Raw genomic sequence first — 18,828 nt, 5'->3', positions numbered from 1 at the left:
GTAGTAAGAACTGTCCCAGAAAACCACCTTTGATCAATGAAAAAAAAAGGCTCTCCTTTAAATAAATGCATCTAAGTTAACAAGACATTATAATGACATGAAAGATTATATCAAATTGACCCCAATCAAAAGGCAGGCTATCTGCCTTTATTAACCATTCCTGTTTTATTTCAAAGCAGAGCAATCAAAGTCTGTAACAGTCCCACAAATTCTCTTAAAGCATCTTGAATACTTACACACTTCTCACTGTCAAATACATAGCAAAGATGCTTATTTGATTCCGAGTCTTTGCATATGAAAGTAAATATTCTCTTGTCAGTTTTATCATCAGCACAAAATGATATCCTATGGAGCTGACAGTTGTGCTGGACTTCCTGAAAATAAAAAACAAAAATTTGTTTTCGAGAAATTACTATACTTGCTCAGGATAAAGATGCACAAAGTAAATCTCTGGATTTCCTGATGGATGTAAGAGAAGGCAAACTGTAGTGGCATTTTGAATGGCTCTCACTGTACATGAACGTGGCCAAGAATGGACCTAGAGCCTAACAGAAGTTAGCAGACTCATCTCCTAACAAATGTTCCCATTTTTACTCAAGTGTAAGCAGGAAGTTTTTATTTGGACAGCATTTATCTGGAAGTATTTACTTGGCAGTAATTTCTGTTCTAGAAAATTTGTTTTACTGTTGATCTGTGTCTCCGTGCAATTAATTTTAGGGACTGATTATGTAAAATACCCTGTTGGTGCGCACCATCTTTAGGTTTCATCATCTCCCAGGGTTTGTTAAAATGGTTTCACTGAAATAAGTGTTTGCCTTTCTATCTTTAATATAGAAATAAAATTACTTTTGTTATTCAAATACAGAAGCATGGAAAAATAAATTAGACATCTAATTAACCGCTTACTTAAGATGAAACACAAAAAGCTTTTAAACATTAAAAAAGCTTTTTAAACATTATTATTTGCATATTTTCAATACTATATTTCACTTTCCATTAAAAATACTGAAAAAGTTGTGGTGGCAATGCTCTTCAGCTGAGAGAGCTTGACAAGACTAAAATAAACTATCTCAACTACTTTTTTTCATTGTTTTTCTTCAACAAGTCTCTTCTTGGTATTTTATTTTATTTGGCTTATTACATGGGAAAGCAGCATTTGTTTTAAAGGAAAATATGCAGTTTAGATGTTAACTATCATCTATTAAAAAAAAAGAAGAAAGTTTCTGTGAAGCACTGGGGTTCCCAGATATTCCTATAAACTCATAAACAAGGGCATGCCCTCTCTGCATGCAAGCATTTAGCAAAAAGATGTACCATACAGACAATCTTTTCTCCTTGCATTCCTATTCTCAGTCTTTACAGCCTTTCTTCTATGCATCCTCTTTCTCCCACATCCCCAGATGTATCTCAGATTTAACTTCTTTCTCGTTAACAGTAGCTCTTCAAGTTACATACAACACACGCTTGTTCTGGCTCTTTTACATTTATAGACCCACGTAACTACTTTATTTCATTTAAGGACAGAACCACTTTTCCACAATCCTCCTTTTTTGAGTGCCAGGTATAAAATCAAGTCCTGATAAATGAGCAAGCCATCTGTTCCTAACACAATTAATAGTTGTTGCATAAACCATAATAGTCATCACATAAACCAGTATTCCTCTGTAATAATTGACCTGTTTCAAAAACACATAAAAAATTACAGTAATCAACGATTATAACACGGAATTTGAACAATTTCCTAAAGCATCTATAAATTGCACAAAAAGAATTGTAGCTTTAAGAAATAAAGTGGGGAAAATAAAAAGACTATTCATACTTAATTACTACTTGAGTTGTAATAACAACATTGCTAAGAGATATGAATGTTCCTGCTCCCCCGGGAACTTCCATCCCACAGCTTTATGTTAATCTCCACAGGAAGAGTTAGGAAGACTAACATATTTTGGCACTTAAAACTGTTATTTTAAAATAGTTTTTTGGGTTCACTACCCCCTTCTGCCCTATGACATTGGGAAGATGCAAACCCCGCAATTAGTTGACATGGATATTTACTGCTTAACTGTTGAAATTGTGGTTGTATCAAGAATCTGAACTGAAAATGGATTACAACTATATATATATATATAGTCTTGAACTAAATTTCCTTTATCTTTTCTCAAAATATCACTGTCTAAATGGCAGCAATTACTCCACAATTAAGAAGCAGTAGCAAATAGTTTATGCAAATCCAACATTCGCCATATGTGTAAAAGATACAAGAGCATTCAGATGCTATGAAGTGCTGAATATTGAATAAATAGTTTTTAGCTTGATAATATTTATCTCATTATTCCTCTTTGATTCTGTGAGTAAGATCTTTTGCTAACTGTGTAACCCCCTTCCAAAATACTGGAACAAAGGAACAGAAAACCCATCAGTGGGATGTCTTAATGGACAGAACTGCTGAAAAGGTGGAAATTGTCATGCTGTGCCAGATGAAAAGCCTACAGTAGTGCTTATAGCCTGCTACATGAAGTTTATATAGAAATGGATAACACACTTGAGAAACGTACACATTCTAGGGAGGGTAGATACAACTTAAAAAATAAGAATTAAAAGTAGGAAACAAAGGAGAAAAATTAGCATGTTAGGGAAAGAGAGGTGCAATTCCAAGGCAGCAGTATGAAGAATGAGTTCCTGAAAACAAACTGTCTCCTCATTCACCATCTGGAAAGGTGTTTATCATATGCAGTGTTAACATCTGTTTATCATAGTATTTCCATCATCCTCAGAGTTTAAAAGTTCTGGTGCGAAAGGATTAAAAAAATTAAATTGCACATTAGCTACAGTCTGTATTTTGGAATACCATGTAACTGGGATGTCATCCAGGTCTTGTAGCAAGAAATGGTATTTTAGAAGAATATTCCATAGAATCATAGTACGGTTAGGGTTGGAAAGGACCTCATCTAGTTCCAACCCACAATTGCTTTCATTATAATACTTTTAAAAAATATAAAACAATAAAAACATAAAAACCTTTAAAACAGTATTTAATTGCTAGTTTAGCACAATAAACATAGTGGTCTCTCACCTTTGTTTTTGGATCTAGAATTTTTACACCATAGATTGAGATTTGTAATTCAACTTTGGGTGTCTTCTGGCCTTCAGATTTCTTGATATGTCTTGCAAACTATAAGATGAAAAACAGAACAGCAATCACATTAATACTAAGTTTTATGTTGGGATTTATTTTAATTTTAATTACTTCTCATTTCTTCTTAATTCCTTCCACCTGATACTATTTCTTGCTTCCTTCAGAAAGCTCTTACAAACATCAACCATTTCCAAAGTCACAAGCACAGAACAGCATTTCTGACCAGACACTAATGAATATTCCTGTAATTCAGGAAAAAAAATAATTAAAATTACTTAGCTGATTCTCTTGAAACTTTTATCTGCTGTTTATGCACTTAATTCAAGCTTTTGCTTGAGACTTCTAGGAGAACAGGAGAAACATTAACACCTTCAGACAGTTTGCCAACTGCATGGTTGTTGAGCAGTGAACACTTTTATGCTTTCCACATCCCACTGTTTCTATACTCACTTCTGTACACATGCATACAAGGTACTTCCCAGACAGAACTTTCCATATTCTCTAAGGAAATCAGTTCTTTTAAACAGGTGAAAGCACTGCAGTTGTCAACACCTAAGAAATATTTGATTTCTTCTACCATATTCTCAGGATTTGCTTCATAACAGTTCACTACACAGCTAGAAACATACTGGGTCAGGTTATGTGTTCTATTCAACGCATTTTCCATCCTTTTATATCTCCTTCTCTAGCAGCTTGACCTGACCTGTCTTTCTCTTGGGAACAGTGCATCTAAAGTAAGCAGAATATATAACATTTGCTACTGCATAATAGTCAAGTGTCATAAATTTGGGGAACTTTCTTACCAGAGATACAGAATCCTTCTGTATTTTGCTCTGTTACCAGCCCTTTTCTTCAAAAGTCTTTGACAGCCTAGAATACTATTTTTAAAAGCATGAATACGGATGATGGATCACTGATGGCCAGAGGAGTTGGGGTCTCTGCTTCACAGCTATATGTTTGAACACACTGTCCTCAAACTTGCTCCTACTCAAGTATAATTGAGCACAAAATTCACTATCAGTACAACTTAAGTATATAAAGAGCCCGTGAATACAATGACTTTTAGTGGCATAAAGAATCTAGGACATCAGCAAGGGTGCTCACCTATCTTTAAGAGAGAATACTGAATTACCTGGTTGTGATTATCAAGTATTGGACTGCAGTCAACAGATACCTCCCCCACAAATGCCTAAACCCCTAATTTTGATTATTCAAGTGATAATTGAGGGTTTGGGGTTTTGCTCTGTCATTATTTCTATGCCAATATAGTATTTGGGAAGTCCCAAGTCTCACTTGCTTTATAGAATATGACTGACTCCATCTATTTTATTTCATTTTGCCTGTAGGCAGTTCCATTCATGGCAAATTATTAAGTGGTTTTGCAAACCACCCTAAAAACATGTAATTAACCTGGTTTTCCCTTCCTCCCAATTTTACTCCTCATTTTGAAAGCACATTTCTTGAAAATTTCAGTAATTAAACATTAATTTATAATTAATCCCATTAACTTCACATAGTAACACAACCTATCTAGACAATTTACTACTGATTAATGTATCAGGTGAGCTGATACAGTATCACAGGCTTCACAAGTTAGTTAAACCAGAAACCAAACAAACCAACCCAAACAAAGCAGCCCACCTAAACCACTCTATGCCATTCTCAAAACCAGCTTAAATCTAAATACACGTATTACATTTCAACAGCTAGAACACTACAGTCATTAGCCAGACATGACAACTCACTAGTGAAAAATCAACCAGTCAAGTCAAGCAAATCTAACATAACTTCTAGTTTTTCTAATGTTTTTCTACATAGCTTCTAGTTTTGCCTCGCTTCAGTATCATATGAATACAGCTCTTGCATCCTCTTCCTTTCCTATTTATCTTGAAGAATATTTCTCACATATTCAGCGTATACTTTTAATACAGTTTAGTGGCTATACTGATCCCTTTATTTTAATTGAGGGGGGTCATCTTATAAGCATCTTTTTATAATAGAAAAAATAATTATAGAAAATAACATTTGAAAAACTTTATCACTTGGTTACAGGCATTTTGGCCAACAGCTTCTCTTGACCTCCTAAGACAATTCAAATTTGCTACAGGAAAAACATAACTTTTCTTTAATAAAAATTACTAATTAAAAATCCCTCAAATTGTGACTTAAATATTATACCAGCAATTTAACCTGTTTTATTCTTAACTCTCCACTTCAAAAAATATAGGAAAATAATAAGCCAGTCAACGTTTCATTAGCACAGATATTTTTTTCCAAGATGAATATAAAACTAAAATTGTCTCTCAGATAATTTTCATATGTTTTCTCAATACCCCCACTCTGCCAACTTTCCTTTCTGATCTGTAATTTGATTATGTCCTTTTGTTGGATAAAACATTGCGCATTTATATAGTCCTTTTCATAGTACAACAGGGATCTGTGCTTGGCTCACTTTGCTATGCATTAAATGGAATGACCACAAAAAACACAGATCACCTGTACAGTTTGGGCATCTCAACTTCCAATGTACTTTACAGTGTACAGAAACATGACTATACAACAGATAACCCTGGGGCAATCTCAGTTTGAAACAGCCTTGTAAGTTGAATGAACCCTGGCTTTTTTACAGTGCCCCTTTAAAACCAGAAGCCAACAAATATTTCTGTGCAGTAACAAAGAGGAGGCATAAGTAATATTGATTTTACTGAGTTAAAAGCATAGTATATGTTTAGAATGATACTTGGTTTTCCAACTGTAATGATCTTCTCAGAGTCCCCAGTAGCCCCATGAGAACTTTCAAAAGTAAGTAGGTCTGAATAAATTGCATGAGTTTTAGAACAGCTGGCCAAAACTTGATCCAAGTAGCCAAGAAGTCTTACAACTGAGGAAGTTCCAGAACATATTCCTGTGCCAATACTAAAAAAAAGGGTAAACAAAATGGCCCTATCACATCTCCTTTCTCAAAAGACATAAATCCAGTTCAAGAACTGGAGAATTCAAGTGAGATGTAATTAACGATGATCACTATGGATTTTACAAAAAATGCAGCTTGTCAAAATAGGCAAAGCATTTGTCTGAGTTTTGAATGCTGCTATATTTGGGAAATGAAGCAATACAAAGAAAGTATTGGTTAACTTAGTTACATTAGCCTCCAGATGCAGTTATAAACAGGAAATTGTCACTGGGAAGATATGTTTCTAATGTATTCCAGCAGGGTTAAGAAGCATGACATTACTGAACAATGACCAGGAAGAAAATAATTATGGATAAAATCTACAGACAGAAAAAACTAGAGGAAAACTTAGGATAAAAGTAACTCATTAACTGAAATCTAAACGATTACAGAGGAAGCTTGCGGATCATGAAGCTGAGGGAGGGGCAAATAATAGAGAGAATACATTAGCAGCAAGACCACCACAAATTGCCTGTATTGCAAGCAAACCACCTCTGTTGCAATATCAGTTTTGCAAATCATACATATGGGAACAAATTTGTTTCCTTGGAAAACTACTACCCTGTGAAGATGAAAATTAAAAAAGTCTTGATGCCCTGGTAGGTTTTCTGCTAACTGTGGACCTTTTCACAAAGCAACAGTTGGGAAGATTAGTGTAATCCTTGGATATTTCAAAAGCATCCTTAAGAAGATTAACAATGGCTGCACTGCATTGGCTGCTTGTGAGAATTGACTCAAACTTTGTGTTCTGAGGTTTTTAAATGCAGAAGGATGTTGACAAATTGGAGAAAATATACAGGATATTTACAAAGTGTTAGCAGAGGATTGGAAGCCCACTTTATAAGAAATTCCATCAAATCAAAGCCAAGGTAACGGAGAAAGAAAAACACAGAAGAATCTCTTCAACAGAGGCATCCAGAGAGACAAATGAACTTTTTAATCAAAGGTTTATGAGGATACACTAACTGAAAAGTACACCTAGATAGATTTAGAAAATTGGGTGCAGTTACTTTCTTTATGCTTTTCCTGCCCACTCCCTGTTCTCTGTAATAACACGTAACAGAGATACTGATCAGTAATTTATTTTGTGTCTGCCTTTCTCATGAGATTGCCAAGTTCTGCTGCCTCCCAGACTTGTGGAGGGTATGAACAGCAAATCCTAAACTTAGTCGGGAATCAGCCAATTTGCTTCCTATTTCTTCTGTGTTTTCTACTACTTCTATCTAAACAGAATGTGAGGGACCTCTGGACAGAGATTTACATCCATTTTCTTCCCCTTTCAGCACACATTTGAAACAAAGTAATATTTGTAGCTTACACAGCAACAAGATTATTTAAGAGGGTAAAAATCTGTAGCCTCCCATTGGCATCAAAATGGACAAGGATATAAAATTATAATGAATCACAACATGGCTTGGGAAGAGGTATGATGTGCCAAATTCTTAAGCTGTTTATACATATATTGCTCTCAAGCAAGACACTCAGATTTGTCCCAATAGTAACGTGAGCAGCTCTGTGGGATGGGATAGCTTTTATTTAATTAACATCTCATTTCTCTTGAATATTTTAGGGAAAGCAACAAATACAAATAAAACTATTTGCTATTGGTTAGTTTAGCTTATTTATTTATTTTTTTCTAATAATAAAAGAAAAAACTTCCATATTCCCTTTTACTACAGTAGCAGGGAAAATTGCATACTTAAGACTCCTACTAAAATTGTATTTGAAATGCTTGTGCATTAAGCCTTTGCAAAGGCAATCAGGGGATTAATCAACAAAAATAACATGAAGAAAAAGGATATCACACTTTCAAAACAGCCAAGGGCTTTAGTTAAAGAAATAATGGCTAAACAAATTGTAACAAAATCTATTTAAGAGATGTCAAGCTAAACTATTTCTATCTTAATATTTACACCTCACTGCACAATTCAAGAGTTTATAGAAAAAACTTGAAACATCAAAAGCAGATGTTGCTGTGATTTGGGTGCTAATCTTCAGCCCAGGGAAGAGAGTTTCAATGTTTCATTTTACACAGGCCGTCAGGTAGACAACAGACATTGTACTTCACCTGGACACCTTAAAAATGTCTGTTTGAGGGCAACACAGATGTCTAAACTGAGACACACCTTTATATATACCTGGCTTTCACAAGATGCTTTCCCTCTTTTCTCATAAATATATTCATTATAAGGAAAGATCCCTGAAAAACAATAAAAGGCCCTATTTCTTTTGCTGTGATTATGTGTCACCTTTTTGGTCAATGGTCGAAACCCTCATGCACATTTTATGTTGCTATAGTGAAATTATGACTTCTGGAAAATAGCTGGCAAAAGAGAAGGATGAATAGGTCACAGACATGCAAACCTGAATCTCTCAGCTGGGTAGAGAGAAAGCCATCTCAGAAATCCATTTCTGTGGAACATGCTGTATTTTATTTTCCAAAGATGTCTGGTGGGTTTGTTTGGGGTTGGTTTTTTTGTTTGTTTTGGTTTTTTTTTTTTTGGGGGGGGGGGAGTGTTTGTTGTTTTGTTTGGTCATGTGGGATTTTGGGGATTTCTTGCTGGTTTTGGTGGTTTCTTTTTTATGGTTGGGTGTTTTCGTTTGTGGTTTGTTGGACTGGCCTTTGGTTTTGGTTGCTTTTTTTGAGAGAGAGGATCAACAAGTATTTTCATCAACTCTTCTCATTTGATGTGCTTTGGTCTTCAGGCTGTCCCTGGCTGGTCCTAGACCACACATTCTGCTTTCTCCAACACTTCAAAAGAGAACAGCCATGGCTACAAGGCTTGTCTGGAAACGCCTTCATCTCAGTGTTACAAGATTCTCTGTACTCCACCTTCCTCTGTCCTTTTAACCCTAAGTGAAACCCAGCTTTGACACAAAAGGCAGCTCAGATTAATATCCATTATGGACCATTATAGCCACAGAATAATATCCAATGATAGTCTATTAAGGGCAGCAGCAGGACAGCATCACAGCCTGCATGGAGGTGCACTCTTCAATTTCTGTATCCTTATCCCAGGGACTGAATAAGAATATTTCAAATGGCTTCACATTTAACTATATTTACATCATCTTTGGTTATCCTTATTTACAGAAAAGAGGAGAAAAGGAGACTGATACCCCAAAATTCAGGTGAGTGAGCGCATGCATGGTACTTGGTTACTGGCTTGGTTTAAACCACAACACCCTGAACGCTCCTCCACACTAGCTTCTGCTGATCTTTTCACCTGTTTTTGCCCCTGGCAACCCCTCGAGCATTTTTTCAGAAGGACAAAATTAATTCCTACATTCTGATTTAGCAGTTACATCCTTCACTAATCAAGGAAAGTAAACATTCCTCTTTATAAAGTGTGATTTGACAACATACACACATGTGAATAATGTAGGCATGTTCTGATAGTTCTGATACACCTCGGTACCGTTTTCCTTAGTTTTTACTTCACTCTATAAATTAGTCAAAGTAGAAAAAAACTGCTTGCAATGAATTATGAGAATAGTTGACCTTATCTTAAAAATAAAAATAAACATAAACACTTTAAAATATATATGTCCAACTGTCTTCTTTCTCCTGCAGTACAGATCCAAGAAATTTGAAAACTGGAGGGGAAATCCTAACTGGAAAAAAACAATGGATAACTCTCTAGAAAAACTAAATATAGATGTCCAAAGAAACCCTCTATATTCGAATTGCAAGTGAACCAGCAAAACTGTCAAGTGTTGAGAAAACGAAGTAGTAGTATTTCAGATAGAACAAGTACATTGAAACAGCAGGAAAAATTTCCTCCAAGTTATTGTACTTTACTGTAGAACATCAGCCCCACCTGCTGGTAAAAGTTAGTCCACGGGATGGATGAAAATTTCAGAGATGCTAGTTTTGCACAAACCTACGTTTAGCAAAAGAGCCTCCATGCTGTTAAGAAGTCAAGAGCTTTTGATTTAAAAGAAGTGAAGAGTTGTGTATCAAATGTCTCTTCTGACAGAGTTTGATGACATGATGGCTTAAGAAAAATAGTTTACAGTGACAGTATTTCATGGTCTATAATCACTGTAAGCACATGACTTCAAAAGGTTATTTGTGCAATGCAGACCCCTCATAAAAATAGCTCCAAATATTAAGAAAGTTGGCTACTTTTCTGCTAGCTATTAATTTTCATTAAAAACAAATTATGATTAACAACACTGTGATTCAAACCAAATCCATTAAAAAAAACAAAACCAAAGCAATACAGCATCACAAGCTACACATCTCAAAAACTCTTACTCCAAAAACCACTATATCTATTTTCTTTCTATATAAGACATTAGTTTTCAAGCTGTTTTCACTGGTTTCAAATTTTTAGCGCACATTTTCTGAAAAAAAGCCACAGATGTGTGGTTCACAATAAAACCCAGTACCTCTAGGCTTCTCTTCAAAGAATCCAGATGCACAACGTAAGTCAATGTTGAAAAGAGTATTCAATTAATTGATTGTTTCAAACATAAAACCTCTTTATTGCTTTCTGAATTCTGTTCCAAGATTTTCCAAGTCTTTCCAAAAACTGCCTTTAATTACTTTGTGAGTTTTCCAATAAACCTGTGATTATATAAGATCCCATGTAATACTTGAAATCTAAGTTCAAAACTTCCAAGCTTGATGAAAGTAGTGTAATTCTGGCAGCAACAATTCAGACACATATCTCTCCAAGCAGGCTTATTTAGGGAACACGTAGAAAGTTAGAAGAGGTATCTGCATACTTCAATGGCACAAAAAGTATATACCAAAAATTTCTACTTTTATGTTTTAGTGTTAGGCTGGCAACTGTTGTTTGCGTGTCCCGTCCCCTCCCCCAGGATAGATAAGCTAGAAGAGTTCTGCCTCTTCCTATACTTAACAGAACAGTTATTTGAAATATTTTTTGGACTTGCTTTCAAAGCAAACTACTTCAAGGTAGCAAATCATAAAACGCAACCCACCAAAATCCTCCAGTGATCAGCAAGAGGCTCAGGTTAGCCTGGAGTTTCCCCAGTTAAGACAGACAGAGACACTTAGCTGCTGCTTTACTTGGGAGAAGTGTGATAAAACAACATAAAAATAGAATCAAAACTTCTCCATAGCAGGATATTATCTTGACAGATTTCTGCACAGAATTTACATTGCCCAGGGTAACAGAACTGTATAAACACAAAATATTTAGCAACAGGCTTCACTCCAGTACCAGCCATAAACTGTATGAGATTCACGCAAAACCATACGTTTTGTTTAAACTGGTAGCATGCTGCAGTTATTAAAAAAGGGTCATACTTACATTAGCCTAAAATACTTGAAAACAACTAGGCAATAATGTTTCTGATGAACTGCAAAAGGGTAAATCTTTTTGGCATAAAATGGTCTAAGAATTGACTAAGCGAATCTCAAGGCAGCTGTACAATGCTGGTAGAGCAAAAATAATGGCAAAGAGCTTCTGTTTCAATACCTGAGCAAAAGTACTAACCAGTCTTGTAAAGATGGCTTTTTTAAGGCAAACTTCAGTCCCAAAAGCTGAGCTGTGAATAGTGTTTCATGGCTTCTTTCTTCCTTTATTATAGTAATAACACAGAATCAGACTTTTGTGTATTGATTCCCAAATTTTTCTGTCCATTTCCAAGGAACTTCTGTTTAAATGAATAATGAAAACCCCACAAAAAACCTCATAGAAAGTACAGTAATAGGCAGAACAATTTTTACATCTAAATAATGCTCCAACAGCTGTAAGCAGCTAAGCATGAAACAATGCAATTCCACAATAACGTGAGAATAAGCATTCCCTACCACAACTCATAGCATTTGTAGAGCTTTAAGCATATGAGCTCTTGCTCAAGCAGTCAAGCCAAAGCCATGTTACCTGTTAGCAACCCTCAACAAGTCATTTCACTAAGATACTTTCAAGTAGGCTGCTGAGTCCCTCATTGCCCGGGACATGTAATCAAGGAGAAATGTTAAATGTCTGGTTTTCTCAGCCATCTATGTGTACCAGCACATAGATGGTGTTTGTGCACACAGACCATTTCCAACACGACACAAAGACCTAAAGGACAAGGCAGTAATGCCCCTTGGCTTGTTTTAAGCCCTATTATCTCACTACAGCTTTATTTCCAGACATATCACCAATTATCACAGCTGGAGGGTGAACGACATTCATACCAGTGTCATATACATCCCCCTCCAGTCTAACAGTCAGCCTATGTGGATCAGACATGCTAGTTTAAGGTGAAAAGCAGTCAGGGTCAGCGAGTACTCACAGAGCTATCACAGACCACTTACAGCATGGTCTAACATTCTTACTCCTGTTCTCTGCCATGAACAGCTTACCTTAAGTGGGAGGGATACTCTATGCTTTGCAGCAAGAGGTGACTCACTCAAGTGGGGCTCATAGAAAGCAACACACAGCCCAGAAAAATGCAGGTCAGGCATTACTGATGTCATTAGGAAGAGTTCATTTTCTTAAATTCTCTGGCAAACTGTTTGGATTGCCATAATGAGAAGTACTCAATAGCCACAAAGTGAGAATGGCAGCTAAAATAAATTGTTGCTACCTAAGTTTGTATTGATGAAGCCATAAATTTTCCAAAGAACAAGCATTATGCATTAAAATATATAAACTTTGTATTAGAAATAGTTGCATAATTTAGAACTAAATATATGTACAGAAGAACACCGAATAATACAGACATAAGTACCTACACACTAATGAAGAGATTAGTAAAAGCAACTGTTTCTAGAACCAATGCATATACCTAAAACCACAAAGTGTCTTATCTCTGAAAACAGGTGAAGAATAGATTCCATTTATATCTCATTAAAAATTCCTTCTTACCTTTAATTTTCTAACAGCATCTCTTACAACTTCAGTGCCTTTGGGCTGCTCCACTTCCGTACTGCCAAGAAACTGAGAAGATTATAATTTGTGAGTACTAACTTATGCCTTGAAAGGCCTAATTAACTCAAGTAATCTTAATTTCCAAATAATATTTTGGGAAGACAACTGTTTCAATACTTGATGAATCAACAAATATTCATATAGCTATTTCTAATCAAAAGAATAACAAGAATTAAATTCTAATTAGGCAAATACAAGAATTATCAAAAGCAGCTTTTGAAATACATTTTATCTTGATCCTCTGCAAGTCTGTAAATTAGATGTTAAGTACCTTTTCCCACTAGGAAATTATAATTTCCATAATATAATCTCTTTTAAATAACAGTGAAACAATGCAAAAAAAACCTCTATGTAAGATACTTCTCATGAATCAACACGAGCCAACGGTTTGGACTATGTTACTAAAACTTTCATACAGTGATGCAAAACAAATTAAGAAGGCCTGATTTTGCTCTCCAAGCTGCTTGGTACAGTTATTTCATAGATTTTAAGGAATTGGGTTCCAATCTCACATAAAACCAAGGCTCATGCTCAAAGAATTTCTATTAAAGGCCAAATCTTTACCAAGCAAGGTCTTAATGAAAACAAAACATACACCTGTTATTATAGAAAGCATGATAACTTCAAATGGACCTTACAATTTATTTGCATGCTGAAATGCGTTTACATTCTTCTGTACTGTTTGACTTGGCTTCTATTGAACTGTTATAAAAAGTACAATAACTCTGCCCAAAATGCATATATGTAATAATTATTTTGAACTGCCTGATTTTCATATTGAGGAACAGTAGATTTAAGTCACACCATGTACTTGCACTTGATAAAATAATGAGATCAAGAAAAAACAGCCCTCTTTTTCTTTTGTCTAAAGAACATAATTTTCTGTGTAGCATGACACACAGGTATGTATAATTTTTTAAGACTTAGCAGTTTCAAAAGGAACTTAAATTTGCCAAGCTACAAGTAACTTTCAACATAGTACCTTTCGTTTAAAATTTTATTAAAACTTCAAAACACGTTTACTGTAGTCAATGTCCTCAAACTTTACTCCAGTGAAGAAACCACAAGTTAAGTCTCATTAGGTATGTGCTACCGACTCTGAAATATGACGTGCCATCTTGAATACAACAGTGTGTAAATCAAAAGACCATGGACATCTGCTTATTATATTCTCTGTAACAGTCCTCCAGCTAAGAGAGCAAGGTTTTGTTGCAACAAAGCAGAAACCTCAATTACTGATTTCATAGAATCATAGAATCATAGAAAGAGTTGGAAAGGACTTCAAGATCATCTAGTTCCAATCCCCCTGCCACGGGCAGGGAACACCTCACACTAAACCATATCACCCAAGGCTCTGTCCAACCTGGCCTCGAACACCGCCAGGATTGGCGCATTCACAGCTCCCCTGGGCAACCCATTCCAGTGCCTCACTACCCTAACAGTAAAGAATTTCTTCCTTAGATCCAATCTAAACTTCCCCTGTTTAAGTTTTAACTCGTTACCCCTTGTCCTATCACTACAGTCCCTAATGAATAGTCTCTCACCAGCATCCCTGTAGGCCCCCTTCAGATACTGGAAGGCTGCTATGAGGTCTCCACGCAGCCTTCTCTTCTCCAGGCTGAACAGCCCCAACTTTCTCAGCCTGTCTTCATACAGGAGGTGCTCCAGTCCCCTGATCATCCTCGTGGCCCTCCTCTGGACTTGTTCTAACAGTTCCATGTCCTTTTTATGTTGAGGACACCAGAGCTGCACACAGTACTCCAAGTGAGGTCTCACAATGTCTTTCACCTAACATCTCCAATGACTTTAAATAGAGTGTGCTCTTCCTTGGGAAAGTGACAACTGCACACAGAAAAAGATTAATTCTTGGACATTATGGATACTACATGTGACAGAGACAGAAAGGGAAATGAAAAAAGTAACCACAAGTTTAAATGGACAAGAAAGTAGATAACGTCAGATGATGATCTAAGAGGAATGCTGATAATAATAGATATCTGTACACAAGATACTTATACACCACACACCTGGTATAACACAAGAGGCAGAGGTAGAACTGCTGTAAAGTTTGTAAGCAAGCCAGGGTACACTATATACAGTACAGGAATCCTACATAACCACAGGAACTACGAGCTGCAAGTGCAGACAAGGCTCAAGTAGCAGAGAGCACAAGTCACTGCTGCCCATAGCGTAGCAGAAGACAGCCAAGCTAGTAATTCGCATTACTGCCTTAGAAAATGTAAGCACCGTATTAAGCTTTTGCCACTGTTGCAGAATCTGTAAATGTCACTACATTTTAAAGAAATGTTCTCAAATCCATTTCTGGTCATGAAGGAGAGGGAGAAGTAAGACATCTTACCTAGAAAAATAAATTGCTGAAAGCACAGGTTTAAATGATTGACAATACCTGAAGAAACATATTAACTGGGCTTGCTCAACAAGTTATACACGAAATAAACAACCAAGATCTAAGATATATGGAAACATCATAGAATTATATTATAGCATCACAACAAGCATTATATCATTATCTGTGGAACATAACCAACCAGAATTCCAACAGTCATACGCAATAGGCTGTCTTCCAGATGAGTATCTGTTTTGACATTAAGCATCACTATTGAAATTCTTATTGCTCTTGACAGTTTTGAACTGGATGTGGAATTAGAGCTTATGCATAATAAACTGTTCAGCATAGGAAAATGTAGTAAGATGCATTTAATCCAGAATTATGAAGAATATTTGCAGCTTAAGTGTTAATATCAATCAGACTGTGCCATGATACCTATTTGCATCTCTGTTAACTGCAGTTGTTTAGCTTTTTTTTGTTGTTAGTTATTTTTATTCAGGTAAGCTAAAATTTTAGTTATTACCTGCTTACAGATTTAATCCCCAACTTTCATAAGCTTTTTCATGTTAATCTTTTTTTTTTCCTTTGGTAAGAGGGTAATAAAGAGAAAAGCAGCAATAAAGAGCAAATATTCTGAATATCTGTATTAATTAGACTGATGTAGTTATGAGGGAAATATTAACAGAACTTCAAATCAAGACAAGTTATTTTCTAACTACAAAAGAACAATTACTATGCAATATAGGTTTAACATACACCTAATACATTAACTGAAGGCTTTTTATCTGCTTACTTTTTCTGCTCTGTACCTTTTCTGTGTGATTTGCCCTATCCTCATATTTTGCTTAATATTAGGTACCAATTACTATGGCATTACACGTAATAGTTAAGCTAAGCAAACATATATGTATTGGCAAAGCTGAGACTTCAGAAGACAAATTCAATGTGACAAAGTCCTCTGTGTTTATATAATCCCTAACACAATGGATTGCGCTGCCACCTCTGGGATTTCCCAAGTAACTAATAACTAATTCACCACCCTCAAGAAATGGGGAGATGGCCATGTCATTATCCTCTTTACAGCAGATTTTTCTCAACAGACCTTACACAGACACAGAGAACAAATATTTGTTATATCAGGAGTTCAGTACAGCTGTGGCATGAATGGTATAAATATTCATCATGAAAGAGTTTCTGCAGCAGCAATGGCAAAGCAAAATTGGTAAATATTAGATTTCCTTTCTCAAGATCAGGCTCATTTAGAAAGCAATGTTGATGCAGAATTCTAGATGGGAACTTGAAAAGTCAGTGACTGCTCTGACCACCTCCAAGTTCCCTTCTGCAGACCTGGCTGTTGAGCAGAGCCAAGCTAAGACTACTCCTACACATAGCTGTAGACGAGCAAACCAGAAAATGATGTAGCAGTTCCTCTCAGATCATTCACTATTAAACCTATACGCAAATTAATAAAAGCATTGCAATTTTAGGTCTTCATTAACATCCAATATGTAATATAGGTGAAAAATGTTTATATATATGATTGTTACATGTATTTACTGTTTGCAGCTAGTAGAGTTATTCTTGAATGTGGTATACATAATGCATGATAAGCCAACTCCAACAAAAATGATCAGTAAGTTAGGCATGTCACTAGACTTACATTTTAAAATGTTTACATATTATTGAGTGCTAATGACAAATTCACAATAACCATACTGTGTTTCAGTTAAGATACTTTAAGAAGTTTGAAGATGATGACATTTAATATTTTGTTTAACATAAAGCAAGCTAAGGCAGTCTTTTTCTTATCTGAATTACAACACATTTTTCATTGCAGTCTTTCATTCTTCCAAACGTATTTCCTACAAAACTGATAAAAGGTTATAAAACACTTTTATGAGGTCAATGAATCTTATCAGTCAAAACAGTTTAACTGTTCCTTTAAAGTACATTAAGGATTGCTCTTTTCTCACTGGTGTCTGCCATTAAGAAAGTGAGCTGTTGACCACCTCAAACTGTTTATAATTTAATATTAGCAGACAACCAGATGTGCTCACTCCACATGCAAAGATTTGCAAGATAGTGCAGCTGTGGAGAATGAACAGACACTATTTCAACATACCAGAATCAACAGAAATTTTATCATTGAGAACTGGGAGAATAATTCAGCGCTGAGTTATTCTCCCAGTAATGGCCAGGAGGGCTGTCTCACACAACAAACTAGCATGCAGACCTCTTGTGGGGAATATATCCTCCCTCAGAATGTAGTTGAAATGAAAATTTTCCTACATATTTAAACAGAGAAAAACATGTTTTGGTCCAATTCCATACTGAACTAATTAAAAATGCTTTTATAGTTCTACTTTGGCTGGAGAAACTATTAAAAGAAAAGGTATGTCTTTCTTTGCCTTTATTTTGCTGACTTAATTAAAAGTCAATTTCAAATGTAGGGTGACTTCAAGCATTCCAAATCCTTTACAGTTCTGACAAGTCTACTGCTGTTATCATGTGCCGAACAGTTCCAAGTAAGGTCAGGTGAATTAAGGTTAACAGTTCACTTTTTTCCTTGCCCTTAACAAGATGCCCTCTAGTAACTGCTTATATTTCAGTTCTCAACATTCTACTTTTTTACATGCGAAGCATATCCAGATGCTTTTCTTCAGAACTCAGGGGAAGTACAAAAACTTATCCATCCTTTGGAAAAGTTACTTTTATCAAAGAGAATCATTAAAACTAGAACTTGACTAAGAAAGAGGTTTAGGTGAACTTTTGAATAGTTAATGTAGACCTCCACTCTTCCAGCAGAGAGCAGTGTAGGATATTTCAAAACTAAAACAACATCTATTTTCTTTTGTCATCACATTTCAATCTTTCAAAAACCCATCTTTTACAGTGCCATACTTTATTGCTCTGAAATCCCTGAACATTAAAAGTTCCCTTGTATGCAGATTTAAACACAACTGTATATAAAAAAGTACCTACTCTAATACAATAAAGAAAGGAAAAAGCAATACAAAATTACTGGATAACTACTGCCAGAATTTGACAAATTAGCTCCTTCTACAGCAGAAATTAAAGGATGTTGATTTACTGATGAAAGGAAGACAACTGAACCCACATTCAAATAATATCAGAATAACAACATATAATACCAAATGAGAACAAGAGACATGGGACCAATTTTGAAGCAGAAAACAGATGAACAAATGTCTGTGCAGTTTTTGCTCAACCTTGCATATGTGAGTCTTCTCTTTCAACTAAGCAGCGTAAATACCCACCTCTTTCTGGCTTGGATTCGTTCTCCTTTCCCACCCCACAATGCAGTTCCCCACTCACAACAGCTTCCATGGTTTTGCCAGAGTACATAAATGTTTGTTTTTTTCCTTTTTGGGGAGCACTTCTCAACAGCAACACCTTAAAAAACAACTGCCTCTCCTAGGTATGACTGCTGCTCAAATGAGAGCAGAAATCACACTCACCACGTGGGAGGAAG

General features: G+C 35.7%; 1 protein-coding gene across 2 annotated transcripts in view; it reads right to left on the bottom strand.

Annotated features, from left to right (window-relative positions):
- The window catches only part of GULP1 (GULP PTB domain containing engulfment adaptor 1), a 153,651-nt gene that overhangs the window by 31,669 nt on the left and 103,154 nt on the right, over positions 1–18,828 (bottom strand). For both annotated transcript variants that reach the window (XM_031045875.2, XM_034065673.1), the window contains 3 exons: positions 12,923–12,994; positions 3,074–3,172; positions 237–374 (listed from right to left, as the gene is read on the bottom strand). In XM_031045875.2, coding sequence (XP_030901735.1) covers positions 237–374; positions 3,074–3,172; positions 12,923–12,994 — 309 coding nt within the window. The remainder of the gene's footprint in view (positions 1–236; positions 375–3,073; positions 3,173–12,922; positions 12,995–18,828) is intronic.

The sequence above is a fragment of the Melopsittacus undulatus genome, chromosome 8, assembly GCF_012275295.1.
Source record: "Melopsittacus undulatus isolate bMelUnd1 chromosome 8, bMelUnd1.mat.Z, whole genome shotgun sequence".
Classification (NCBI taxonomy): Eukaryota; Metazoa; Chordata; class Aves; order Psittaciformes; family Psittaculidae; genus Melopsittacus; species Melopsittacus undulatus.
Note: the sequence above shows the minus strand (reverse complement) of the source record. Positions and strands in the feature narration are given on the sequence as shown.